A 23,082-nucleotide genomic window follows, 5' to 3' on the forward strand; every position below is an offset into this window, starting at 1 on the left:
TAAAACAAGAAACTAAGCACGTGCGTACGTGCATCCTTTTCCCCTATAATCTTTGGGAACTTATTTACAATTCATACAAATTCTTGGAGCACCTGAGGTAAATCTCTTGTTTATTTTGGGTGCCAAAGTTGTCCTGACCAGGATCCAACGCCTAGGTTAGGTCCATGCATCCTGGGTTTCACCGTGCTTTCTCTGGTTGCCAAGGTAGCAGAGCAGGCGTCACCCGTTGCTATGGCGCTACTGAACCTTGCAGCCTTGTCATTCCTGATAGGCTTAGCGCCTGAGGCTGCGGAGGAAGAAGTGTGAGCATTGGTTCAGCCTCTCTCGGCCAGGAAAGGAATTGACTAAAAAACCAACAGGTGTCAGGACCGGAGCAGGTTTGAGCTTGAGGGGATTCTGCAGTCAGAGGAGGAAGATGACTTGAGGTTGGCCTGAAAGAGGGCCGCCCTCCTGCGCGGTGAGTGGTGTAGGAAGTTGGATGACCCTGAGGCCCAAGGCCTCAGGGACGTACCCCCTCCCCCACCCCCACCCCCGAGGCTAGTCGCAGGGACTTTCCCTGAAGGGGGCGTTGGTAGCCTTGGGGTCAGTCAGCCAGAGCCCGCCTCCTCAAAGTAGATGAGCTTGTATTGCGGTGTGTGTAGTCGGAAACGCGTTCGGCTTTGCGTGGTGTTTCCAGAAGCGAAGAACCTGGTATGGATGAACAGCTCATGCCTTGCCTCTGGAGGCTTAAGATCTCTTTTGTGAGCAGCACACTCCTGCCTTTCTTTTACAGGATAGGCTCCGCTCCGCTCCACCTGGATGTCTGTCTTTAGGTAACTAATGTTGCAGATGTGACTGAGAATGCTCCCCTAAGCCTGAGCCCAGCACCTTCACCCAGCACCTAGCTGCAGTTAGTTGTGAGTGCCTCTCAGTGCAACCTTACCCTACCAGACCCTACTGTGGACTCCTATGAGTGGGTGCTACCACTATCTACATTCCCAAACCACATCTTAGACACAACCTCATCCTCTACAAAAACGTCATTTCCACAAAGCTCTCTCACAGATTCCACTAGTGCCATGGCTAAACTAATCTATCCAGTGGTACGGATTGCGGTTTGTCCCTAAACATCCAATCACTCTGCTCACCACTGTTTGACTTGTCTTTTAGTTTTTAAATGTCAAGGAGTATTTCCCTTTCCTACTAGAAGCTCATCATTCACACTTCCCTATTCTAGTCTTTGGTTAGCCAATATCCACTCCATCTTAGCTATGCATAGCACGTGGTCCATGCCACATCGCCTGTAGGTACTAATTATTGGACTACACTCAGTGCCTCTGTGGGGGCACTACAGTCACTGCCCCGTCCTTGTCTCTGTGTTGCCTGATTACTGATACCTGCCAGTGGGAGAAGGCTGACTCGTTAACGGTGCAGCGTCTAGCTCAGACACCTGGCAAGTGAAATCAAATACTTGGTAAAGAATGAATCTCTTAAGAAGTTATGAGCTTTTCATAACATTTTTAGGACTTCTGGAAAAGTCAGAAATATCCTCAAGGTAAATGAATGTCAAGTTAGCGGTTTTGCTTAAATTGTAAAGCTCTGGAATTTATGCTGTATTTTATGCCATAAACATTATGATGGAAATCATATGGTGTGATTTCAGATTTTTTTTTTTTTTTTTTTTTTTTTCAGAGCTGGGGACTGAACCCAGGGCCTTGCGCTTCTTAGGCAAGAGCTCTACCACTGAGCTAAATCCCCAACCCCGTGATTTCAGATTCTTAAAGAGAGAAATACAGTATGGTTTGCAAGAACTGAATCCTATACGATTTTTTAATTCTCTGCTCTCTATCAATTAAAAAAAAAAAGCCCCTAAGCTTTTTACTGATGCAAATAATGACAATGTCACATACCTCACAGGATCACTTTACATCATTTAAGCATTAAATGTATACCAGGCTTAGCGACATGCACATGCAGTTTAAATGTACTTAAAAGCAGTAAAGGCAGCAGTTGTGAAATAGCCACAGTCAGTTTACGAAAGGTAAAATAAGGTTTGATTTAGTCAAGAGCAGTTTCTAGGATGTCTCCTTGTCTTTAGACTGCTCAGAGTCCATCCTCGAAAGGAAGCACAACAGCAGGGGTATGGGCAGTAGGGGCATGGGCAGTGGAGGCCTGGGCAGTGGGGGCCTGGGCAGTGGGGACATGGGCAGTGGGGGCATGAGCAGTGGAGGCATGGGCAGTGGGGCTTGGGGCAGTGGGGACATGGGAAGTGGGGGCATGGACAGTGGGGACATGAGCAGTGGAGGCATGGACAGTGGAGGCTTGGGCAGTGGGGGCCAGGGCAGTGGGGGTGTGGGAAGTGGGGGCCTGGGCAGCTTAACACATTGCATTCACATGCAAGGGTGTTGGTGCCCAGCTAACCATGCTTTCCACCTTTTTTATCTGTGATGGTGCCCACCCTATAGGATGGCACTATGCATGTTCCGGCTGCGTCTGCCCTCTTTAATAAAACTTCTCTGTCCTTGAACACCTTCTCAGCGCAGGCACAGTGTGCTTTATCAAGGTCCTAGGCAGTTCTTTACTTTTATCCCCCCCCCCCTTTTTTTCTTTTGGACACAGATTTCAAGTTGCCAAAGCTCGCTTTGTACTCTTGAATCCTGTGTCTGCCTTCCAGTGCCTTCCAAAAGCTGGGTGTTTTGCAAAACAATTGAGGTGACAAATTAGCTTGTCTCAGAAAGAATGAGGGGGGTGGGGCAGGGAGGGAAGAACCTGCTGTAGGGACACATGCCTGTCATCACAGTTTTTGGGAAGCCAATGAATTTGAGGCTGGCCTGGACAACCTGGGGAGACTGGCACACAAAGAAGGGACGGGAAGACAAAGAGAGGAGAAGGAAAGAAAACCAAGACCCGCAAGCCCCGACTGGCTGTTCTCAGGGGACAGTGGAGAAGAGCCAGCAGCTGTAGATACTTCAGCCAAGGCTTTGGAGACCAAATCCCAGCTCCATCACTGTTATACAGGGCATGCTGTGGCAATCTCTTAGCTTTTGATGTCTAACTTTCCTACCCTGTAAAATAGGGTGGTTATAACAAATTTCTTACACTACCAGTTTCCTAGAAAAACCATGTGAGCATTAACTATTTGTATTCTGTGTACGGAACAGAGACGAATGAACAGGAAAAGTAGACTGGATGAGGGAGAACGGAATGTTTACTTAAGACTGGTTACTTAAGACCCTTGGGAAATATTTAGACTTGGTATAAGTCTTATATTTTTATTTTGAAATAGGGAAGTGAATTTTAAACATACTCAGACCTAATATAAATCATGATTTTTTAAAAAAAGACAGATTTTTGAAAAGCATCAATATTACCTTTGAATGAAATATACCACTTCTCATTTGTAAAATAATTATTTATTTTTGAAAACTGTTTTGTTTATTTGAAACAGAACCTTGCTATGTAGACTAGGCTACTCCCAGACTTACTGCATAGCTCAGGCTGGACAGATTCACTGGTCCGGCCTCTCAAATGCTTAGATTACATACTCAGCCGCCATACCCAAGTTACTTGAATTATGATGACAGTCATGAGATCAAGAGTTTATTAAATCTTGTATCAGGAATATTTATAATCGACTAAATTCTAGGCTCATAGCCATCAACAAAACAAATTGAAAGGAAGTCCCTCTTACAAAAAAATGAAATTAGAGGCAGAGCAGAACAAAGTCTGGGCCACTAGAAAATGGCTGCTTTTTGGTCATTGTATTTTGCCAGTATTAGTGGTTAATTAATTTGAAAATGTGTCTAGAAAAATGCATCTTGTAGAAGCTAGATCTCATCTATCACCATTTCTGCTCTGATTGTCAGGATAGGAACTCAAGGCAGGAGCTTGAGGAAGAAACCATGGAGGAACACTTTATACTGTCTCATTCTTTGCCTTAATTACTGAAAGAATGCTGACCAGATCCATCTGCCTAGGGATGGTGCCACCCACAGTGGGCTGAGCTCTCTCCCACATCAATCAATCGAATCAAAGTAATTCCTCACAGCCACAGCCACAGCCACAGATCAGTTTTATCAAGATAATTCTTTAATTGAGGTTCCCTCTTCCCAAGTGACTCCAAATTGTGCCAACTTGACAAGAAAAACTTACCTACTTAAGGATGTAATGTTTTTAATTGTGGGGTCAATAAATAGGAACTTTAGGGTGCTACTTGAGTTATGTTCATTGACTGATGGATATAGTTTCTTTCTAGATTTTTTGTTTTTGGTTTACCTTTCAAATATTTTTACTTACTATATCTCCCATCCTCACTCAGGCACTGAAGACACTTGGGGTAGAGGCCACAGGGTGCACAGTGTACAAACATCATTAATAATAGTGGAGAAGTTTCCTAGAATCTGTATAAAGCTATTTCCTTCTGTAACAGTGGAAATCTTGGCAATGACAAGGCTGTCTGTTGTCATATGCTCTAATTTTGGGGCTGATACTCACCCTGATCTGGGTGACATCTGGGTGATCTTAAGAAAGAGATGAAGGCCAGCACTTTAAGGCATATCTGCTATCACTACATGGAGTTAGAAGTTGCTACAAAGGCATTCCATTCATCAAACCTGCCTCGTCTGAAAAGGTAGTCATAAACAGACAATGGACTTATTTATAGTTTGGCCAAATCAGGAAGATTTTCTGTAGCAGTGTTACAGTTTCCTAGAAAACGTGGATCAGAGGCTAGAGCATGCTACGTAGGTCTCAATATTTCAAAACCACGTGCCATCTCTCTAGCTCCAGTCTTTCAGTCCCCAGCATGGGATTCTGAGGGAAACGTCCCGTGCTGAGCCCATTGTCTCAAACGCTAACAACTGTTTCTTGTTACAACATCCCTGGTCCTACTAGGAGGAGAAGGTTATATAACTACATGGAGATTGAAGGGGATAGGTCATATTCCTATTGATATTTGGGTTTTCTTTATCCCCAACTATGAAGATCTATTGTCTGTTTGTGGCTACCTTTACCTGATCCACTACCATGGTACAGTCATCAAATGAAGGAATCAACCATCATGTAAAGCGTTGCAGCCTATGTGTTTCATTTGCAGATGCTCTATATAAATTTTGTCTTTTAAAAATCCCGAAAGAACAACTATTAGAGGAAATCTACAGAACAGTGGTTCTCCACCTTTCTGTAATGACCCCGGGCCATAAATATTTCACTGCTACCTCCAACTGTAATTTTGCTAGTGTTATGAATCCTAATGTAAAAGTCTGACATTTGACCCTTTGTGGGGATCGCGGTACGCATGTCGAGAACCCCTGATCTATAGTAAAGAGATTTTGTTGCTCTTGATGACCTGTTATAGAGGTGAAAATTGTCTAAATTCTTTTCAGGTGTGCGTTTGAGTAGAAGTGGAGCTGGACCTTGCCACCTGATAAGCAAGGCACAGCACACTTTACTCAAAGGTGTCAGGGACTGGACTCCTAGTCATGTGTCTGTAATCTATGCCCTACGGGTGGAGGCAGGACTACGGGCGTCCAAGGCCAGTCTGGCTATATGAGACTCTACACACAAAGCATAACTGCCTGTAGTCATGGGAGGGGAAGAGGATCAGCAGGATATCACCCGTACAGGACGTTCTAGTTCATTAGAGCATGCTCCCCATCTGCTACCTGTACTTCTTGAAGCCATTCTGTGCTCCTGATTATTATAACTAGTTTATGGCACATGTAAATATTATGTCAGCTGTGGGGTGGGCGGGGGAGAGAAAAAGGAAAAAAAAAAATCAGACCCAGATCATGATGGTTAGTAGATTTTATATGATCCAGTATTTCTTCCTTAATGGCTTTACCAATCCTTTGTCTCCTCCAAAGCCTGCTCTCAGACTAATTAGTGTCAGATCCTTAGAAGAGGCCTTCCAAGCACTGCGGGACACAAAACGACATTTGACTCTTACAGACACAAATTATGATGCTGGGCCAACAGGAAAAACATGTGAACTGACGTTCCTGTTAAGACAAAGTAAAACAAAAGTAAACAAAGCACAAAACTGGGATCTTATGGGGTTAACCAGGCTGTTGCTAAGGAAAAGGAGAGGGCCGCAGTGCGGTGAGCAGAGGCTGGGCAGGGTTTGGCAGGTAGAGGAAACGAGATGTCCGGGAAGGAAAAGCAGAGTCACATGCTTGACTCTGAAGAGCATTTAAATATCTAATACAAAATCTAATACAAAAATGCATTTTGTAGACTCCAAATAAAGAGTTGGGTCTTCAGATTTTTTTTTTACACTAATTTATACTGGGTTCTTTATGATTTCTACTTCTTTTTCTTCCTCCTTCCATTCATTTATGGTAATTGTCATAGTTTGTTTTTTATTACTCTGATAAACACCATGACCGAAAGCAACTTGCAGAAGGAAGAGTTTATTTATCTTACAATTCCCTATCACAGTTCATTGCCCAGGGAAGACAGGGCAGGAACTGAAGGCAGGAACTGGAGGCAGAGACCTTGGAGGAATGCCGCTTCATGGCTTGCTTTGACTGCTTTTTTATACAACACAAGACCATCTGCTCAGGGCTGGGCACCTCCTACAGTCAGTTAGGGTTGCCCATTTCTATCATTAGGAAAACGCCCCATAGACTTGCCTACTGATCAATCTGGATTGAGGTTTTTTCTGTTGAGATTTCCTCTTCCAAGATGACTCTAGGTTGTGTCAAGTTGACAAAAAATTAACCAACACAATAGTACCAATGCTAAACGTATTTTCTCCTTTAGCTATTCACAAAAATGTGTTGAAACTCATGAATGGGATTTTCCTTCCCTGTTGTACATCCATGATATACTTTCTTACCTTTCTTACAAGCTTTGACCAGAGAATGGATGTAATACGTTCTTACTAAATAGTTTTTAAATGGTGTTCTACCTCACTAAATTCTTTCTAAAGTACTCATAGTATCTGGCTTCTTGTATACCAGTGATGAAAGCCTTGGTCTCTAAAAAATCTTGATCGTAGCTTAATTGTTTGTCACAAATATGACAATATTGGAAAAATATTTTAATGTCAATATATTATATTTGTATCTTTCAAAAAACTTAATTTCTCTAGATTGTATTGCAGTGAAACACTCATCTATTGGCAGTCCTTTGTCTCCAGGCAACCTAGTTTTTGCAATACATAGGTGTATGCAATTCTAGAAAAGTAGGATTTTGTTCATCCATGTATAACACGCTGAAATCTAGTTGTGGCATAGAAAAGCGATCAGATTTTTGGAATATACAATTTAATTAAACCAACATCATATTTAATTTTATATTTTCTATGTTATCTAAACATTATAGTTTTGATAGGAGCTTTTTCATTCCTGCAAACACTTCGTCCCCAGTAGTAGGAATGTTGGGGGAAGAAGGGTGTACATGGAAAAAGTAGGTCACAAAGGACATGGATCTCAAAGTTAGGGTTGGTCCTCATTTCTTACCAGTCTCTTGGCTTCCCATCTGTGGGATAAGCAGGATGACGGATATGATGTTCTTCTTAACAGAGAACAGGAAGAATATATCTAGGCATAATTGGTGGAAAGCTCTGAAGCCATGGGCCACAATAAACCTTTCCTTCTTTATGTTGCATCAGGTATTTTGTCACAGCAGTGGAAAGTCTGACAAAAACAGAAAAGTGGTACAAGAGATACAGGGCTTGTTGTGGTTTGAATAAAAATGGTACCCATAGGTCCAAAGGCACTTGTGTTATTAGGAGACATAGCCTTGTTGGAGTTGGTGTGGCCATGCTAGAGGAAGTTTGTCACTGTGGAGGTGAGCTTTGAAGTCTCAAGCTAGGCCTAGTAGGACAGTCTCCTTTCTGCCACGCGTGAATCAAGTTGTAGAACTCTCAGCTCCTTCTCCCACACCATGCCTGCCTGTAGGCTGCCATGCTCCTTGTCATGATGATAATGGACTAAAGCCCTGAAAGGGTAAGCCAGTCTCAATGAAATGTTTTCCCCTGTAAGTGGTCATGGTGACTCTTTACAGCAATAAAACCCCAACTGAGACAGGGTTGTTGCTGTGTCTAAGTCTCCTCAGGTAATATTTTTTTTAAAAAAACCATTGACTTGTAGGAGTTAATTTGTGGGGGGAGTTTGGAAAAGTCTGTATATTTGGATAGAGAAGCCACAGAATTATTCTGGAAGTATCTCGAAATGCTGACAGCACTGTAGATAGTACAGGCTGTGGTATGAGGCTCCAGTACACATCTTGGTTCTCTTGGGAACTGGGCTAAAGATTACAGTCTTCATTTTGTCTATGTCCTTATACCTTTTGCAGAGAATGAGCTAAAGGTCATAGTTTGAGCTGCGGAGACAGCTAAGCTGTAAAGAACACAATGATCTTGTAGAGGACTTGAGTTTGGTGTCCAGAACCCATGGCTCGAATCCACCTAATTCCAGCTCCAGGGAGATCTGATCCTCCGGCCTTCTCTGGCACCTTCATACACACGTCCATATTTTTCACTGCACGTACAAATACACAATTAAAAATAAAATAAAAATATTATCGGCTAATTAACCTGGTAGAGGAATTTCAATTACCCCGATATTTATGTTGTCACAGATATTGACAGAAACAGTGAGACAAGTTCACAGCGAGAATTAGGAACAAAACATGGATTTGAAAGACTTAAAAAAAACTTAGATTACAGAAATTCATTGGGGAAATTTGGAGTTCATTGAAATTGGCCTAGCTCTTGATGAGAATACAGCATGCAAATAATGTCCGTTACACTTTGCACTGGGACCAAAGGCACAATGGCGTGAGCATACCTCAAAATCTTGCAAGAGTCCATATACAAGCTAGCAAATGCAAAGCTAAAGAGAAGAAGAGCATCTGTGGACACATCTTGGGTTACCACAGGATCCATTTTTACCATTCTCAATTGCCAAGGCACTCACAGGGGTCCCTCAATGTGACAGACGTCCAGTGGTGCCTTGCTGTTGGTCAAGCTGTTGGCAGACTTTGGTGTCATTTATAATGGTGCTGGCTTTTTTCCAGATATGCACAGAAGGTCACCTAGGCTGCAAAGGGAAGCCTGGGAGGCCAGGCAAGAGAAGGCAACAGTGGAGTCCCTCCAGTCAGCCCCCGAGACATGGAATCCTAGGTTGCAGTGGAGATCAAGGATGGCAGAAATGGCAGGAGCATAAGATGCCCATTGAGAAATGTGGCAACCCCAGGAGGGTGTATGTAGCCTGCGAATGGCAAGGCCTGTAGGCTGCTCGGAGCTCATACACTCTGGGTACTAGACATGGAGCCACAAGACTTAGTGTTCGCTCTGCAGGCTTTCAACCTTTCCTGGCTAGTCTTGGATGGTTCCATGTGGAATGAGGGTGTCTATTTTGCACCTTCGTGTCTTAGAACTGACCCCCTTTCTTTGTGATTTATAGAGGCTCACAGGTGCTAGCTGGCTTTTGACTTCAGAAGAGATTTTGGTCAGGCACTTTTCAAGGAACTGTTAGGGTCAGGAGATACTTGGAGAAGGCTTAAGTTGCTTTTGCATTCCAAGATGGCTATGGGCCTTAGGCGGGTACAGATGGAATGCTAGTTGGTCTCCAGCTTAGGAGGTGAGATGTAGGCAGAAAAAGTCACAGGTAGGGGGCTTGACTTTGAAGGATATATGCGATTCTCGTTCCCTACCTCCTTCTCTCTCTGACTCCTGTCCATCAAGTTGTGAGTTGCTGCTCACAAGCTTTGCTGCCTTGATGTCTGGCTTCATGATAGACTGAAACCTTGGTAACTGTGAGCTGTAATCTTTCATCATGTATGTTGTTTACGTCAGGAGCTTTGTAACACACGCAGAAAGCCATGCAATATCTTCAGCTTTCAGTTTCTCTTATGAAAAAATGAGAATGGAAAGAGAAAAAAAGCAAACAAGTGGATAACTCTGTGTATTGATGAACTCAAAGCTTTTGAGAAGGGAGAAGTAGGATTAAAAATAACACTAGGAAAAGTAATCATGGCAATACTCAAGTGCTGAATTCTGACTGTTGAGGTGCTATTTCCTATTGAGCTGTGTTTCCAGGCAGGCTACCTCCCTGCCACATACTCAGTTAAGTTTATGGCCTGCACAAGACTGGCCTGACGTTCTGATTGCTGCCAACATGTATTGTTCAGATAGTTGTGTTCACACTTGAAGAATCCCAGAAGGGAGCTGGGAAGATGGCTCGGCAGTTTAGAGCACTTGCTGATCTTGCAAAGAGGACTCTGGTTCAATTCTTAGCTCCTGTAACAGGGGATTCACACTGCTTGTAACTTCAGTTTGGGGATAATTTGAAGCCTTTTGGCCTCTACCTCCCTGGGCGCTTGAACACATATAGTGCACACAAATTAAGGAAGGTACAGAAATACACATAAGTTAAAAAAAAATCTATTAAGGAGAAAAAAACCTTTAAAAAGAAAAAAGTAATTCTGGAAGCTGAACACGGCCACATACACTTGTAATCCCAGTGATGGAAATGGGCGGCAGCAGATACACCATGAGTTCAAGCCAGCCTGGTCTAGATAATGAGTTCAAGGACAGTCAGAGGTCCCTAGTGAAATCTTATCCCTAAAGAAAAATAACAAGAAAGAAAGAAGGAATGAAAGAAAGAAGAAAAGAAAGAAAGACAAAAAGAAAGAAAGAGAAAGGAAGGAGGAAAGAAAGAAATGAAAGAAAGAAAGAAAAGAAAGAAAGGAAGGAAGAAAGAGATCATAAAGAATTTTGGAAGTACGACAACATCTTAACACTAGTATCTTACTTGTGAGTGGGTTTGGCTTTCTCTGAGACTTATGGAGCCATAACCTGTAATGAGAGAGGAATCCTATGAACCCATAATGTGTAATTAAGAATAGTTACAGAGGAAGACAGCTGAAGCTGCATAAAATTACTACTGCCAATTGAACTTCAAGTATTTTTTTTTCGGAGCTGAGGACCGAACCCAGGGCCTTGTGCTTGCTAGGCAACACTAGTATCTTACTTGTGAGTGGGTTTGGCTTTCTCTGAGACTTATGGGGCCATAACCTGTAATGAGAGAGGAATCCTATGAACCCATAATGTGTAATTAAGAATAGTTACAGAGGAAGACAGCTGAAGCTGCATAAAATTACTACTGCCAATTGAACTTCAAGTATTTTTTTTTTTTCGGAGCTGAGGACCGAACCCAGGGCCTTGTGCTTGCTAGGCAAGCACTCTACCACTGAGCTAAATCCCCAACCCCCTTCAAGTATTTTTTAATAGACATATTTTGTAAATATAGAATAATATTTGTGAAAATTTAGTCAGAATACTTAAGTCAAGCCCATGCCAGAAGATATAGGCTGGTGACATACCCTAAATAGATCTAAGCAAGACCTTTTCAAAGTAAATAATCAGCACCATTCAATCTAATAATTGCAATTATTCATTTTATATGTTTGACTAGACATCATAGATGAATTTTGTCTGTTTTAAATGAGAATACTTTGGATTATATAACCCAACTGAAAGTCACTTCCGTTTACTTCCCAAGGAATGCCATGGTAATCCTGAGGTGCTGATGCTTTACAATGCCTGATCAAGACACAAAGGTGAAAAGCACAGAGAAAGCAACTGATAAGAAGCAACAGGGGACCGCCACCAGGTAAGCGAATCCACGGGGCAATGACATTGAGTGGGTTTAATGCTTTCGTGAGAAATCGTCTCCTAGATTGCAGTGTCTACCCAAACACTGAGCCCTTTCTAGAGTTTGGAAAGAGGTGTTTGACAGGCATACCCTGATCTAGAGAGACAGGCTTCCGAGTGACTGTACCATCCGTAGTGACGTGACCTTGCTTCCCTGGATTCTTCTGTGGGTTACCATTGTGCTGTTCTTTCTTCTAGGGACTATTCAGATCTTAAAAGACTCCGGTGCCTGTTGAACGTCCAGTCAAGCAAACAGCAGGTAGTGTTTTCCAAGGATGTGGTGTGCGAATATACACCACGGGTTTCCGCAAGGGTCCATTTCACTTCCTCGTGTGCACGCTCTCTGTTCATCCGGCGCCGTCCTTGCTTCCTCTGGCTGCTGCGCTCACCTGGGTCACGCTGGGCCAGGACTTGGTCGGCATCCAGCCTTTTTGTTTCTCTGCTTGTCGTCATGTGCTCTAACCAACAGGACTCAGATTCCTCAGTCTGTAAACAACCGGTTCTGTCCACAGATGCCAGTGATTACCTCCCAGAGCTCCAGGGAAACTGATTCTCGGAAGCACAGTTTACCACATCTTCCTCCTCTCCGTACCCCCTCCCCATCCTTCTCCTTCATAGAATACACCCCATAATCCTTCTCAAATTGCATCTCACCAAAGGGGGGGAGAGGGTTGGCTATTTATGTGGTGGCATTTTTAAAGTGTATTTATTAGTCAAGAAAAGAATGGAACTCTGGGTTTATCTCTAAACCTGACTTTTTAGTTCCACTACCAGAAGACCTTGGGAAGGCATGGGAGTAGAGGTCTAAGGGTTTGGGAAACAACACAGCAGTCCTCAGAACAACAGCAGACTCTCGTGCAGCACTGCTGATCTGTCAGTAGCAGGGATGGGCTTGAATCCTGGTCTCCTATCTCTGGACTCTCCAATATTATACTTTTACAGTTGTTTAAGAGTTCCTGAGGTCGGTAATGGGATGATGATGTTCTTTTTTTTGTCTTCTATCATCCAAACTCAGCAGAGAACCATACCATTTTTATCTATTTATTTTAGAGAATGCCTTCTTCAAGGTTTGGTGGCATCCGAAGGGCAAATAAGGTAGTTTATACTTGTGGCGTACTTCTTACCTGCTGGTGCCATGGCTGCACTTTTACCTTCTTAATATTCGCAGCATCCACTTTCACAGATGGAGAAACTGCAGTATGGTGAAATGAGCGTCCCAGGAGAAGAGGCTGCTCACAGAATACAATTTCATAACTTTACCCTGTGTGCCCTAGACAGCAGATACTTTTCGGTGAACTGGAAAATTAACTCTCAGTTAAAAATCTCAAACGAGTCAAAATATCCTTAAAATGGCTTTCTCTGTGTCTTTCATGCTATGAGATCCCTGAGGTCTCCTCTCTGCTTATTCCAGAAGGTAACTCACCTGTGTTCTGTCTTAGATCCCATTCCCCACTCTGCATACCCTCCAGTGTAACGATAACACCCCAAACTACTTGTTTGTGCTTTCTCTACTAGAATTCATCCCTGTGAAGGCTGTCACGTTTCTCAGGCCCAAATCGATGGCCTCTCTTCCACATACAGCTGCCTTCCCCAGCTGGGGAACTCTTTCTTCCTGGTAGCAGCTTTGTTTCTTGCCCTGGGGAGGCTTGTGGTCTCACTTCCTGATAAGATCCTTTCCCTGCCAGCAACTTGGACTTGTCTTTTGAGTCAACATTTATCCATTCCACACATTAGAGGCTAGTTTTTTTAAAGTTGAACTATGGCCTGGGGATTGGGTCACCATAAACATGAACAACCCCAGGCCTGACCAGGTAAAGAAGTGCCTACAGTGTTTCTGGATTTGGCTTGGGGCTTAAAGTTTTCTGGGTTGAAGTTCGTATGGGCTAGATCTCTTTCCCCTCCATTATACCACTCCCTTGTTACCACCTAGCAGGGTTGATTAAAGTTAATGTGATGATTTTCTCTTTTAGCCAACTTGAAACTCTCAATCATTTGTCTGACAAATTCCTATCATTTTGCTAAATCTTCATACATAAATAATGTATATTTAAAATGCTTGAATTATTTGGAAAGCAGAGAACTGTAAGGGAGCATGCAGTGACTAGCGTCACTTGGAGGTTGGTTCCTAAACCTCTCAAATTCTACGCCTAATTCTGTTGTGGCAGTTGCTGTATCTGTCATGCTGATGGCAAAAGTGACTGAGCCCTGCTCTCCTTTTCTGAAACAATGTAGATGTGTGAGGGTTCTAGATGGACAGACAGCGTAGGAATTCCCTGGTGCCTCACTTGTTCAAGGAAGAATGTAAGGAGCATATAACAATGTACAATGTATGGAAGTTTACCATAAATTAAAACTAAAGCCAGACATAAAATGAAAAACAAGGGCTGGGAGAGCTGCACAAGAGACCTCCAAGACACATACAAACAGGTCCACACTTGCTTCTCGGATTTGCAATGGTCCACTGGAAAAAGGACATTTGGGATTCGGGATTCATTACTAGAGTTCTGGTAATGTAGCCTTTTAAAAAATATTTTGTTTGTTTGTTTTTGTTTATAAAAGGGGTATGATGACCAATTACTAGAAGTTCTAGGGAAAACAATAATGCACCAGTGTGTTTGGGCAAAGTTCTCGAGAAGTGAATGTTTTCCAAGGAGCCAGGCTGCCATTGTTGAGTTGTGCTATGGTCTTTGCCTCTGCTCACTGATAGACTTGCAGAACTGTCCCATCAGAGCTGGTTTTCTGTGGGGCTCCTGCTGCCTGGCAGACCTTGGTCCATGGCTACTGTCTCTCCCTTCACTTTCTGCCGTAGCAAGCTCTGGGCGCCAACTTTGCAGAATGTCTCTCAAGCCCATGTTCAAGTCCCTTCTGTCCTGCACTACAAACCCCTTGACTACGTGTTCACGACGTCTCAACACATCTAGTATGCCATGTCTTCACCGGGTGTGTGGATTGGTGAACTCATCCCAGGTGGTTCACTGGAGGGAAGAGTTGGCTGGGGACAAAGCGAGCATTCGTTTGCTGTCTTCACATCGAATAGCTGCCATATGTTGGGCTTCTTGTGATGTACAAGGAACATAAGAACAGAGAGATGGGACTCTACCTTTGGAATGGCTGAATTCAAAGAGAATTCGGTAAATTTCTGCAGGCTAGACAGTAAACTTGACTGTAGAAAGTGCAGTGAGCAGGGTCTACTGTGTTGGGAAGTTCTGAGCAGGCTCTAACCTATGCCCTGGCCTGGAATCAAGAATTGTAGGCTTCTCTGACACAGCAGAGCTGGGGTTTGGAAGGGAGGTAGAAAGAGTAGGGAAACTGCTAGAGGTTCTGGACAAAACTTGCTTTTCCTTCAGAGGGAGCTGGTGGTATCATGGGTCTTGTTACCAAGTCCCTGGTCTTTGCAAATACAGCTAACAAATACAGCTTGCTCTGAGTTGATTCCTAGTACTGGCTATCTGCCTGCCCTTGATGGGAGTGGCTGAGGCTGTATTGCTTCCCGACCCTCCCTTTCTTTTGAGTTGTTTAGACATATTTGCTCTGGGCTTGCTACCTTCTTTCTTACAGACCATATTCTAGGAGTATTGTCAATGGCAAAGAGGCTTGAAATTCCTTAGGTCTAGAAAACCTACTTTGTGTGTGTGTGTGTGTGTGTGTGTGTGTTATGTTAGTTTCTGTCTGACAGAAAAATGAACTTGTTGCTATGATTTTATGTCTAATGTCTTTTTAAATCATTAGCCCACATTTAGAGATCACCTAATTTGTAATGACAAGCTTTTTTTGACTAGAAAAATTTATGGTGGTGTACACAGAGGTTGAATATGTTCTCCAGGGTGGCAGTGCCAGCTAACGATGGACTAAAGCCACGGGATCTGTCTGGTATGGATCCTATGGTATGGTCTCAACCCTATACATGGTCTGCTTATGTTCTTTTGGCCCCTCGTTCATGATGGGTGTAGATTGGGTGACCAAACTGATAAACAAAGGTGGTTTTATAGAATGGAATATTTACTGTCACTATTTTGAAAATTCCACTGTGACTTGAAGATAAGGAAATATGTTGGGGGGCAATGACACTATCATAATTCATTTCTGAATTACGGGAAATAAGCCTTACAGGAAGTAAGGAAAATCACCTTTATGTAAGGAAATCATGGTCTTACATCAATTTCTGCACAATGAAATAGTTTACTCTTAAAATAGTTCCTTTATTGTACTTTGCTTACTTCATACTTAATAATTGATTGCAAGAAGCATTTCATCCACACTTTGGAAAAGAGACTTTTTTCCATGTTATATGCAATTTCATGTGATACAAAAAAAAATGAATCTTAGGGTTTTCTCAACCATGGCATTTATTAGTATGTGAATATTTATGACTCACGGAGCCACCAGGTCGATCTTAATACAGCAGCGCAGATGTATTCTAGGTGTTCTAAATACATTTATTTTACTATAGTAAATGCAGAGATTTTAAATCAGTGTCTTAAGTATCATGGTTCAAATTGAACAATAGTGATTGGGTTTTACCAGTTGCTGTGTCTGAGCCCTTGTCGAACAATATGTACCGTGCTGAATGCAGGCAAAGCGACACTCCGTTCTGGGCAGCATGCTCTACTGGATTCGGAAATTCTCCATCTGTGTATCTGGAACACACGAGAAACTTAAAAATTTCTGCTGGCTAGGGTTATTCCAGACCTTATCCCAGTACCGGTGTAAGTGTCCAGAGAACATCACTGGCCCAAAATACACAGGTTTCTGCTCCTGTCAGTGTGAGACAGATTGAACGTACGTCACAGTGAGCTGCGGCAGGTGATATCATTTGTGATGAAGAGAGCCCAAGCTAGGGTAAATGCTTTAAAATATTGGCAACCCTCCACATTTACAACACTGTCATCTCAATGATTGGAAAACCCTCATTCCTTTGGCCCTCCACTCTACCTCTCCCATTCTGTGACTTGTTTTATCATGTATTGAGTGAACCATGATGGTCATGAACTCTGTTTTCATTTCTGTAGCTTCCAGCCATTAACTTTGACAGTGCCCAAAATAACATGTCAAAGTCTGATCCCACCATCAAGACAGGGGGACATAGAGCTCGTGGTCAATGGCATGAGTCCACAGAAGCAGTTGAACTTGAAAATTTTAGGTAAGAAATCTCCTTTGCTGTCAGTGGCCTGTTCAAGTTTACTTATTTAAATTGATCACAGAAGTGAACATTTGAGGTCTGGGTATTCTTAGTTTAGTAATTTTAGTTAACATGTAAATTGTTCCCTGGGGCAGGGGGAAGCCCCCTAAACAGGATAAATAGGCAGGCATAGGTAGTCCTGTCTTTGGAGTTCAGGACACCTTGCTGACATGAAAGTTAACAGTTGTCCACTAAGGAAGAGGACCCAAGATGTTGACTTGAGTAGGTCAGCCCCAAGCTTGGTCCATCTTTCTAGTGGTCAAAAAGTATAAAAGAATCTGTTGCTGTGAGCAGATGTGGTAGCCAAATAAGATGTTAACGGCAACATGGGCAACATGGGCAAGGGGCTTGCCCTCAACCCTTATAGTCTGAGTTCAACCTGGGACTCACATTGTGGAAAGATAGAACTGCCCCACCCCATATATATATAATTACATTTATATAATGTGTGTGTGTGTGTGTGTGTGTGTGTGTGTGTGTGTGTGTGTGTGTGTGTGTGTGTATAATTTAAAAATCCAAGTTTCTCAATTGCATGGCCAATATTTTGGCTTTACCAAAGAGTGTTAGTCTGTGTTTTTTTCTGTTGCTGTGTAGACATTCTAGAAGTAAACGTTCTTGTGGGCCACTCCCTTTCTGGGAGCTGGCTCTGTGTCACAATATGTTCAGGTCATTTGCCAGTAAGTACCATGTAAACAATGAAAGGCATAAATGATCATTTACTTCTTTGGCTTAGCTTGTTTCTCTAGCATTTTATGAACTTAAAACAGTTTCAAAAAGTAATATGACATTTCCTGTGTTCATATTTTTAACTTGTAAAAACTAAAAATGTCTGGTTACATATTCAGTTTACTAGTGATCTTAATGAGAAGCCATTATATGTATTATTATATAGGGATATAAGGTTGAATGCTGTATGAGCATCCACAGAGGCAGATGTTTATATGACACACATCATAGAACTTACCCTTGAGGTGATGTTCATGTAATTTTACTTTATTTGGCCTTGATCTTAAAATTAGCCTTTTTTAAACATTGTGTTTGTGTGTGTGTGTGTGTACATGTATATGTGTGTGTGTATGTGTGCACATGCACATGTGTGTGCGTATGTATAAAATCTCATATGCCACAGTACATATGTAGAGTTTAGAGGATGGCTTTGTGGAGTTGGTTCTCTCGTCAGCTCTTAAGGGTAATATTTATTAATCAACTTTACTGTTGAGTTTGAGTCTCCATTTAACTGTTGTCACTTACACTTTCTTAAGACTCTCAATGTTTTGTCTCAATGTAGACGGTCTTTCTTTTTATCGGTAATTCTGTTAGCCCAAATACCGCTTATTATAAATTGTTTTTCTGTGTGTTTTTTTTTCATCTTAGTATAAACTACAAGAATGAGAGGAATTTCAGCAAGCATCCACAGCATCAGTTATTTCAGGAGATCTTTACGGCTCTGGTGAGAAACAGACTCATATGCAGGTAAGGCTCTGCCCAAAAGACAGATGTCTAACCAAGAAAGTTGTGTTTTACAAATCCTGTATGGAGAATATGCTTTGAAGTAGCCTACAAGTGGAACACAGTATTGTTCAGTATTTAGTAATATAAATATAAATATAAAGATTCCACTATTGATGATTATGTACATATTTCACATTAATGACTTATTTTTTATCATTACATATAAGTGTATGTATATAGCACATACCACACACACATACCATACACACACACACACACACACACACACACACACATACACACACACACACACACACAAACAATTAACCAAAGAAAAAGAAGCAATACATTTCAAAGAGAGAAAAGGTGGGGTATGGTGGTACTTGGGAGGGTTTGGGTGGAGGAAACAGAAGGCAACACAATGTAATTATTTTATAATCTCAAATATTAAAATAAATAATTAAAAATATATATATAAAAGTAAAAGACTGAGCAAAGACTATATGAAAGGAGACAGATGGGCTGGCACTGTGTTCTCATTTGAATCTCTTGTTGGACCTTGAATTTAGTTGAGCTTGGTGACAGGTAGGATGAGGGCAGACAGTGTCTTCTTTGATGTGCTTGTTTTGGTTTGGACATTCAAGGAATATTTATTGTATAGTCCTTATGAAAGAAGGACATTGGTGGCCACTGTGGACGACATGACAACATCTTTGCAGTTGACACAGTGACCAACTCGATAGGCTCTCTCATCCTGGACTTGAAGAAAGAAAGGGGGAGCATGTACCTCCAGCCAAGCCCCATGTTCTGTTAGGGATGACTGATGGGGAACCTTAGACTAGACAGACCTACTTTCTGGTAACAGGAAGAGCTTTAGGACATGATGTTAATGTCCTATCTTTCATAGCATGAGAAGGAACTCAGAATGCTGGGTTTAAGACCATCCTTCTACATCATTCTTGGGTGTTACAGATCTCTTGTGTTCAGTTCAAATCTGAAATCAGAATTGGATAAAGGATAGACTATGCGTTGAGGAACCCATTGTCCTCCACCTCAGAATTTGTTAAGACGACAGGAATATCTTCCCCTCTCAGCCTATATTTAAAGAATATTTACATCTCAGTGCTTTTCTGGTACGACTCCCTTGCGCGTATCTGTGACCATCAGGGATAACGTTGGATTGAAGGCACAGACTGAACTTAGCCAAACTGGTGAGCATCTGAAGGGACGAGGCAACCAAGGAGGAAGATTAGAGAAAATAAGAGATGACTGACATGTGGTCCCCCTTTCCCTCAGCAAAACAATTACTTATATTCTGGTATACAAGAGGAAATACAGATATTTATAATAAAGCCTGGATGAACAGGTGGGTGGGAACTTTAGATGTTGGCCCGATTTCGCTCGTGGACAGTCTACACATACTTGAATGGCAATTTCACCCTGAAAGCATAACGGACTTGGAATTGGCCTAGGCTGTGAACATGGTTCCTAATACTGCACTTCATTTCTTCCCTGTTGTCAGTGTTTTCTCTTTTCCCTTTCATGCTCCCAGATGTGCTCTCTTCCAGTCCACATGTTCAGACACCTCCTTTCTGGGTTCTCTTCCTGAGATTAACTTGTTCTCTGCTCTGCTGCTAGACTTGTTAATGCAATCAGCAAGGGCAAACCTGTAAGTACTTCACAGTAGTCCTGAAAGGAAGTACTGCCTGGATGTGAGGTCACGGGGCAGGCTGCTCTGGATGTGTGCCCATGTGCAGCACCAATCCAATTCTTCCATGCTCTTTCTACCCTAACATGACTCATCTCTAGTAGAGTATGATACTGAAAATAAAGTCATGTCATTTCCATCTCATCTGCCTGGTATCTAAGACCATGTTGTCATATGGCTGTGCAGAGGAGTAGCTGCTGTCACAGTAGTGACAGATGCTTTGGTAATTGGCCAACCACACTGCTCTTTCATGCACCTGCTTCCTGTTGCTCTGGGTTTCGCTGATATATGGCTTCTATATCACAATGGGATATAGTTAGCTTGTGAAATGAACTTGCTCGTGGGGCTGGAGGTGGAGGGTTTCGTGAAGTTAACGACAGTAGGTTTGAATAGGTAGAATTTGATGCCCAAGGCTGGGGACGGATGGTGAAGTGGACAACTGAAGAAGGTGACAAGATGGGACTACAAGAGTTGATTTGGAATATTAAAGCATGAGGAGACTGGGAGAAATGGCAAGTCACTCTAATATATTTACAAAGAGGAATCTCCTATGCTCTGAAAGCCAAAACGAGTGAAAGGATGTCAGGCCGCATGATATGACGATTTTCTTAGAGAAATTCTGTCAAAAATGTCTGAATGAATTCATATGCTTAAGCTACACAGCAGAGGAAGCTTTGTATTCTAGATGATACCTGGTCAACCCATGACCATCTTTTCTTTAATTTAAACTTTTAATTTTTGAGAACTTTATACGTAAGTACTGTATTTACATCATTTCCTCTTGCAACTCTTCCTGTGTCCTCTTCCCATGTTCTCTTCTACCTTTCCTTTCTAGTCCATGCCCTCTTCATCTATGATTATTATTACACACACACACACACACACACACACACACACACACACACACGTGCACATACACACATTTCCACTCCCACACCCACGTGCGTGTTCACTGTTCCCTACTGGGCCCGTTTAATGTTACTCTTTTGTACATGTGTTTACAGCTGACCACTTGGGACTGGATAACCTTATAAGGGACTTGTCCCTGGCAAAGAATAATTCTCCCTCTCTTATTAGAAATTGACTTCTTAAACAATAAAGTTTATAAAACTATAATAATAATAACAGTAATAGTAAATTACTGTAAAAAATATCCAGGGAATGAGCTGGATGTCCCTAGTCAAGAGGACTGATGCTGTGTTTATTTAACAATGGGACTTGTGCTGCCTTAAATTGACTTTAGAGCGCAGCTCATTATGTAAAGGCTACTTTCTGTTTTGATACCTCAGTCCTCTGCTTGGGCATGCCAGCTCACCACAGACCAGATGTTAGGAGGGAGTGAACATCTCTGTAGTTTTAAGCTCTTGAAACACATGGAGTTGGTAGATATGTTCATGCTGTGGCCTTACCTTATCGCCCTGTAAAGAGGCCTATGGTTTTCCTCTGGGAAAATATGGGTACTATCTGTAACAGGTGCAGAACTTTGCCTGAGGGTCCCAGGCTTGTAGATTTCTGTTCTTAAGCTTTTTTAATGCCCAGTTATTCTCAAGGGTCTTTTCCTCCTCCTTGAAGTCTTTCATTGGCTCTGTAGTTCTGGTGCTTGAACCACATATGCTGAACTTATGTCCCATTGCTAATCCACACCCTTGCATAGCAGTCTTACCTATTGATGCTACCCAATTCATCCCTGTACTGAAGAAGGTCAGATGAACTTCCCTCCTTTAACTCTCTTACTTCTGCATTTCCGCCAACCTGCTGGTCTTCCTGAAGCATGGTACCTTACTTCTCTGTGAACCCAACTTGTTCTGATCCCTCATATAACCTGACCCCATCCTCCTCATTCTCATGACCCTGGGATCCTCTTCTTCCTTAGTATGCACTAACCTCCTGGATGCCAAAACCCCAGTTCTTTATCCGCAACTCTAACCACTGAATTTGGCTTTTAATGTCACCATCTTGGGACAAATGGTTCTTCACTACTGGGAATGGAACCCAAAGACATTATACAGGCTAGGGAACTGCTCTAACACTGAACCCCATCCCCAGCTTTGGTTTGTTGAAATAGATCTTGCTATGCGTATGTAGCCCAGGCTGGTCTTAAATTCATGATCCTTCTGTCTTAGCCTCCAAGGTGTTCATCACTATACAAAGCACTCTTACACCATTTTCACAAAATATTTAAAGTTTCTCCTATACTTTAATTGTGTGTGTGCACTAACATACACACAGGCACACACAGAGTCACAAACGCAGGTATGTATACCCACGCATATGCATGCACTTATGCACACACATGCATGTAGACATACACACATACATACACTTGAAGGCATGCGCACACATATGCATTCACATACACATACACACATGCATAAAAGTCATAACAATTATGGAGACGGAGTGGATTCTAAGAAGGCCCAGCTGGTGCCATGGGCAGATGAGAGCGCTGACACTCAAAGAGGGTCCAGGCAGTCTGGGCTGGAGCTCCTGTCCTGTGCCTCATGCATTCCCTGATTTCTCTCTTTGCTTCTTGAGTATACCTTTAATGATGGAGTTACAGTCAATAACCCATCCTGGTCAAAGCAGTTCTGTATGAGGGAAAGTAATAAACGTATGTGGCGGCAGGGCAAAGTTTCTCTTTGGTAAATATGCTCTCTCTGCTGTGTACTGTGGCTTCTCATCCCAGAGAAGCCTGACAGGCATGGGGCTGAATTACTCTGCCTTCCCAGGGAAGAACTGCTTGTCCCTGGCCAGCAGGTCACCACCCCAAGCAGCCGTAACCTGGCTGGGATCATCGTATCTGCGCATGACAGATGTGTTTACAATCTTTACATAAGCTATTGAGAGCCGGGCGATGAGTAACGGTCCTGCCTCAGGAGCCACACTTAGAGCTAAAAATGCATCTCTTTTCCCTTCCCTCTTTTGCCCTTCTTCCCCTCTTTCCTCTCTCTTCCCTCTCTTTTTCTTCTCTTCTCTCTTGCCCAGGGCCTCACTTCGTAGCTCAGGCTAGACTTGAACTTCTGATCTTGCCCCAGCTTCCCAAGAGCTATGGTTATAGGCCTTGGGCACCAGGCCTGGCTTGACCATGTCCCCTGCTGG

At 42.6% G+C, this 23,082-nt stretch overlaps 1 protein-coding gene across 1 annotated transcript in view; it reads left to right on the plus strand.

The window, feature by feature from the left end:
- The first annotated feature begins 307 nt into the window (after nt 1–307).
- The window catches only part of Nek10 (NIMA related kinase 10), an 80,849-nt gene continuing 58,074 nt past the window's right edge, over nt 308–23,082 (plus strand). The window contains exons 1-5 of the mRNA XM_032917409.1: nt 308–457; nt 11,493–11,603; nt 11,843–11,903; nt 16,654–16,784; nt 18,198–18,296. Coding sequence (XP_032773300.1) covers nt 11,530–11,603; nt 11,843–11,903; nt 16,654–16,784; nt 18,198–18,296 — 365 coding nt within the window. The 5' untranslated portion in view covers nt 308–457; nt 11,493–11,529. The remainder of the gene's footprint in view (nt 458–11,492; nt 11,604–11,842; nt 11,904–16,653; nt 16,785–18,197; nt 18,297–23,082) is intronic.

The sequence above is a fragment of the Rattus rattus genome, chromosome 12 (genome assembly GCF_011064425.1).
Source record: "Rattus rattus isolate New Zealand chromosome 12, Rrattus_CSIRO_v1, whole genome shotgun sequence".
In the NCBI taxonomy this organism is placed as follows: Eukaryota; Metazoa; Chordata; class Mammalia; order Rodentia; family Muridae; genus Rattus; species Rattus rattus.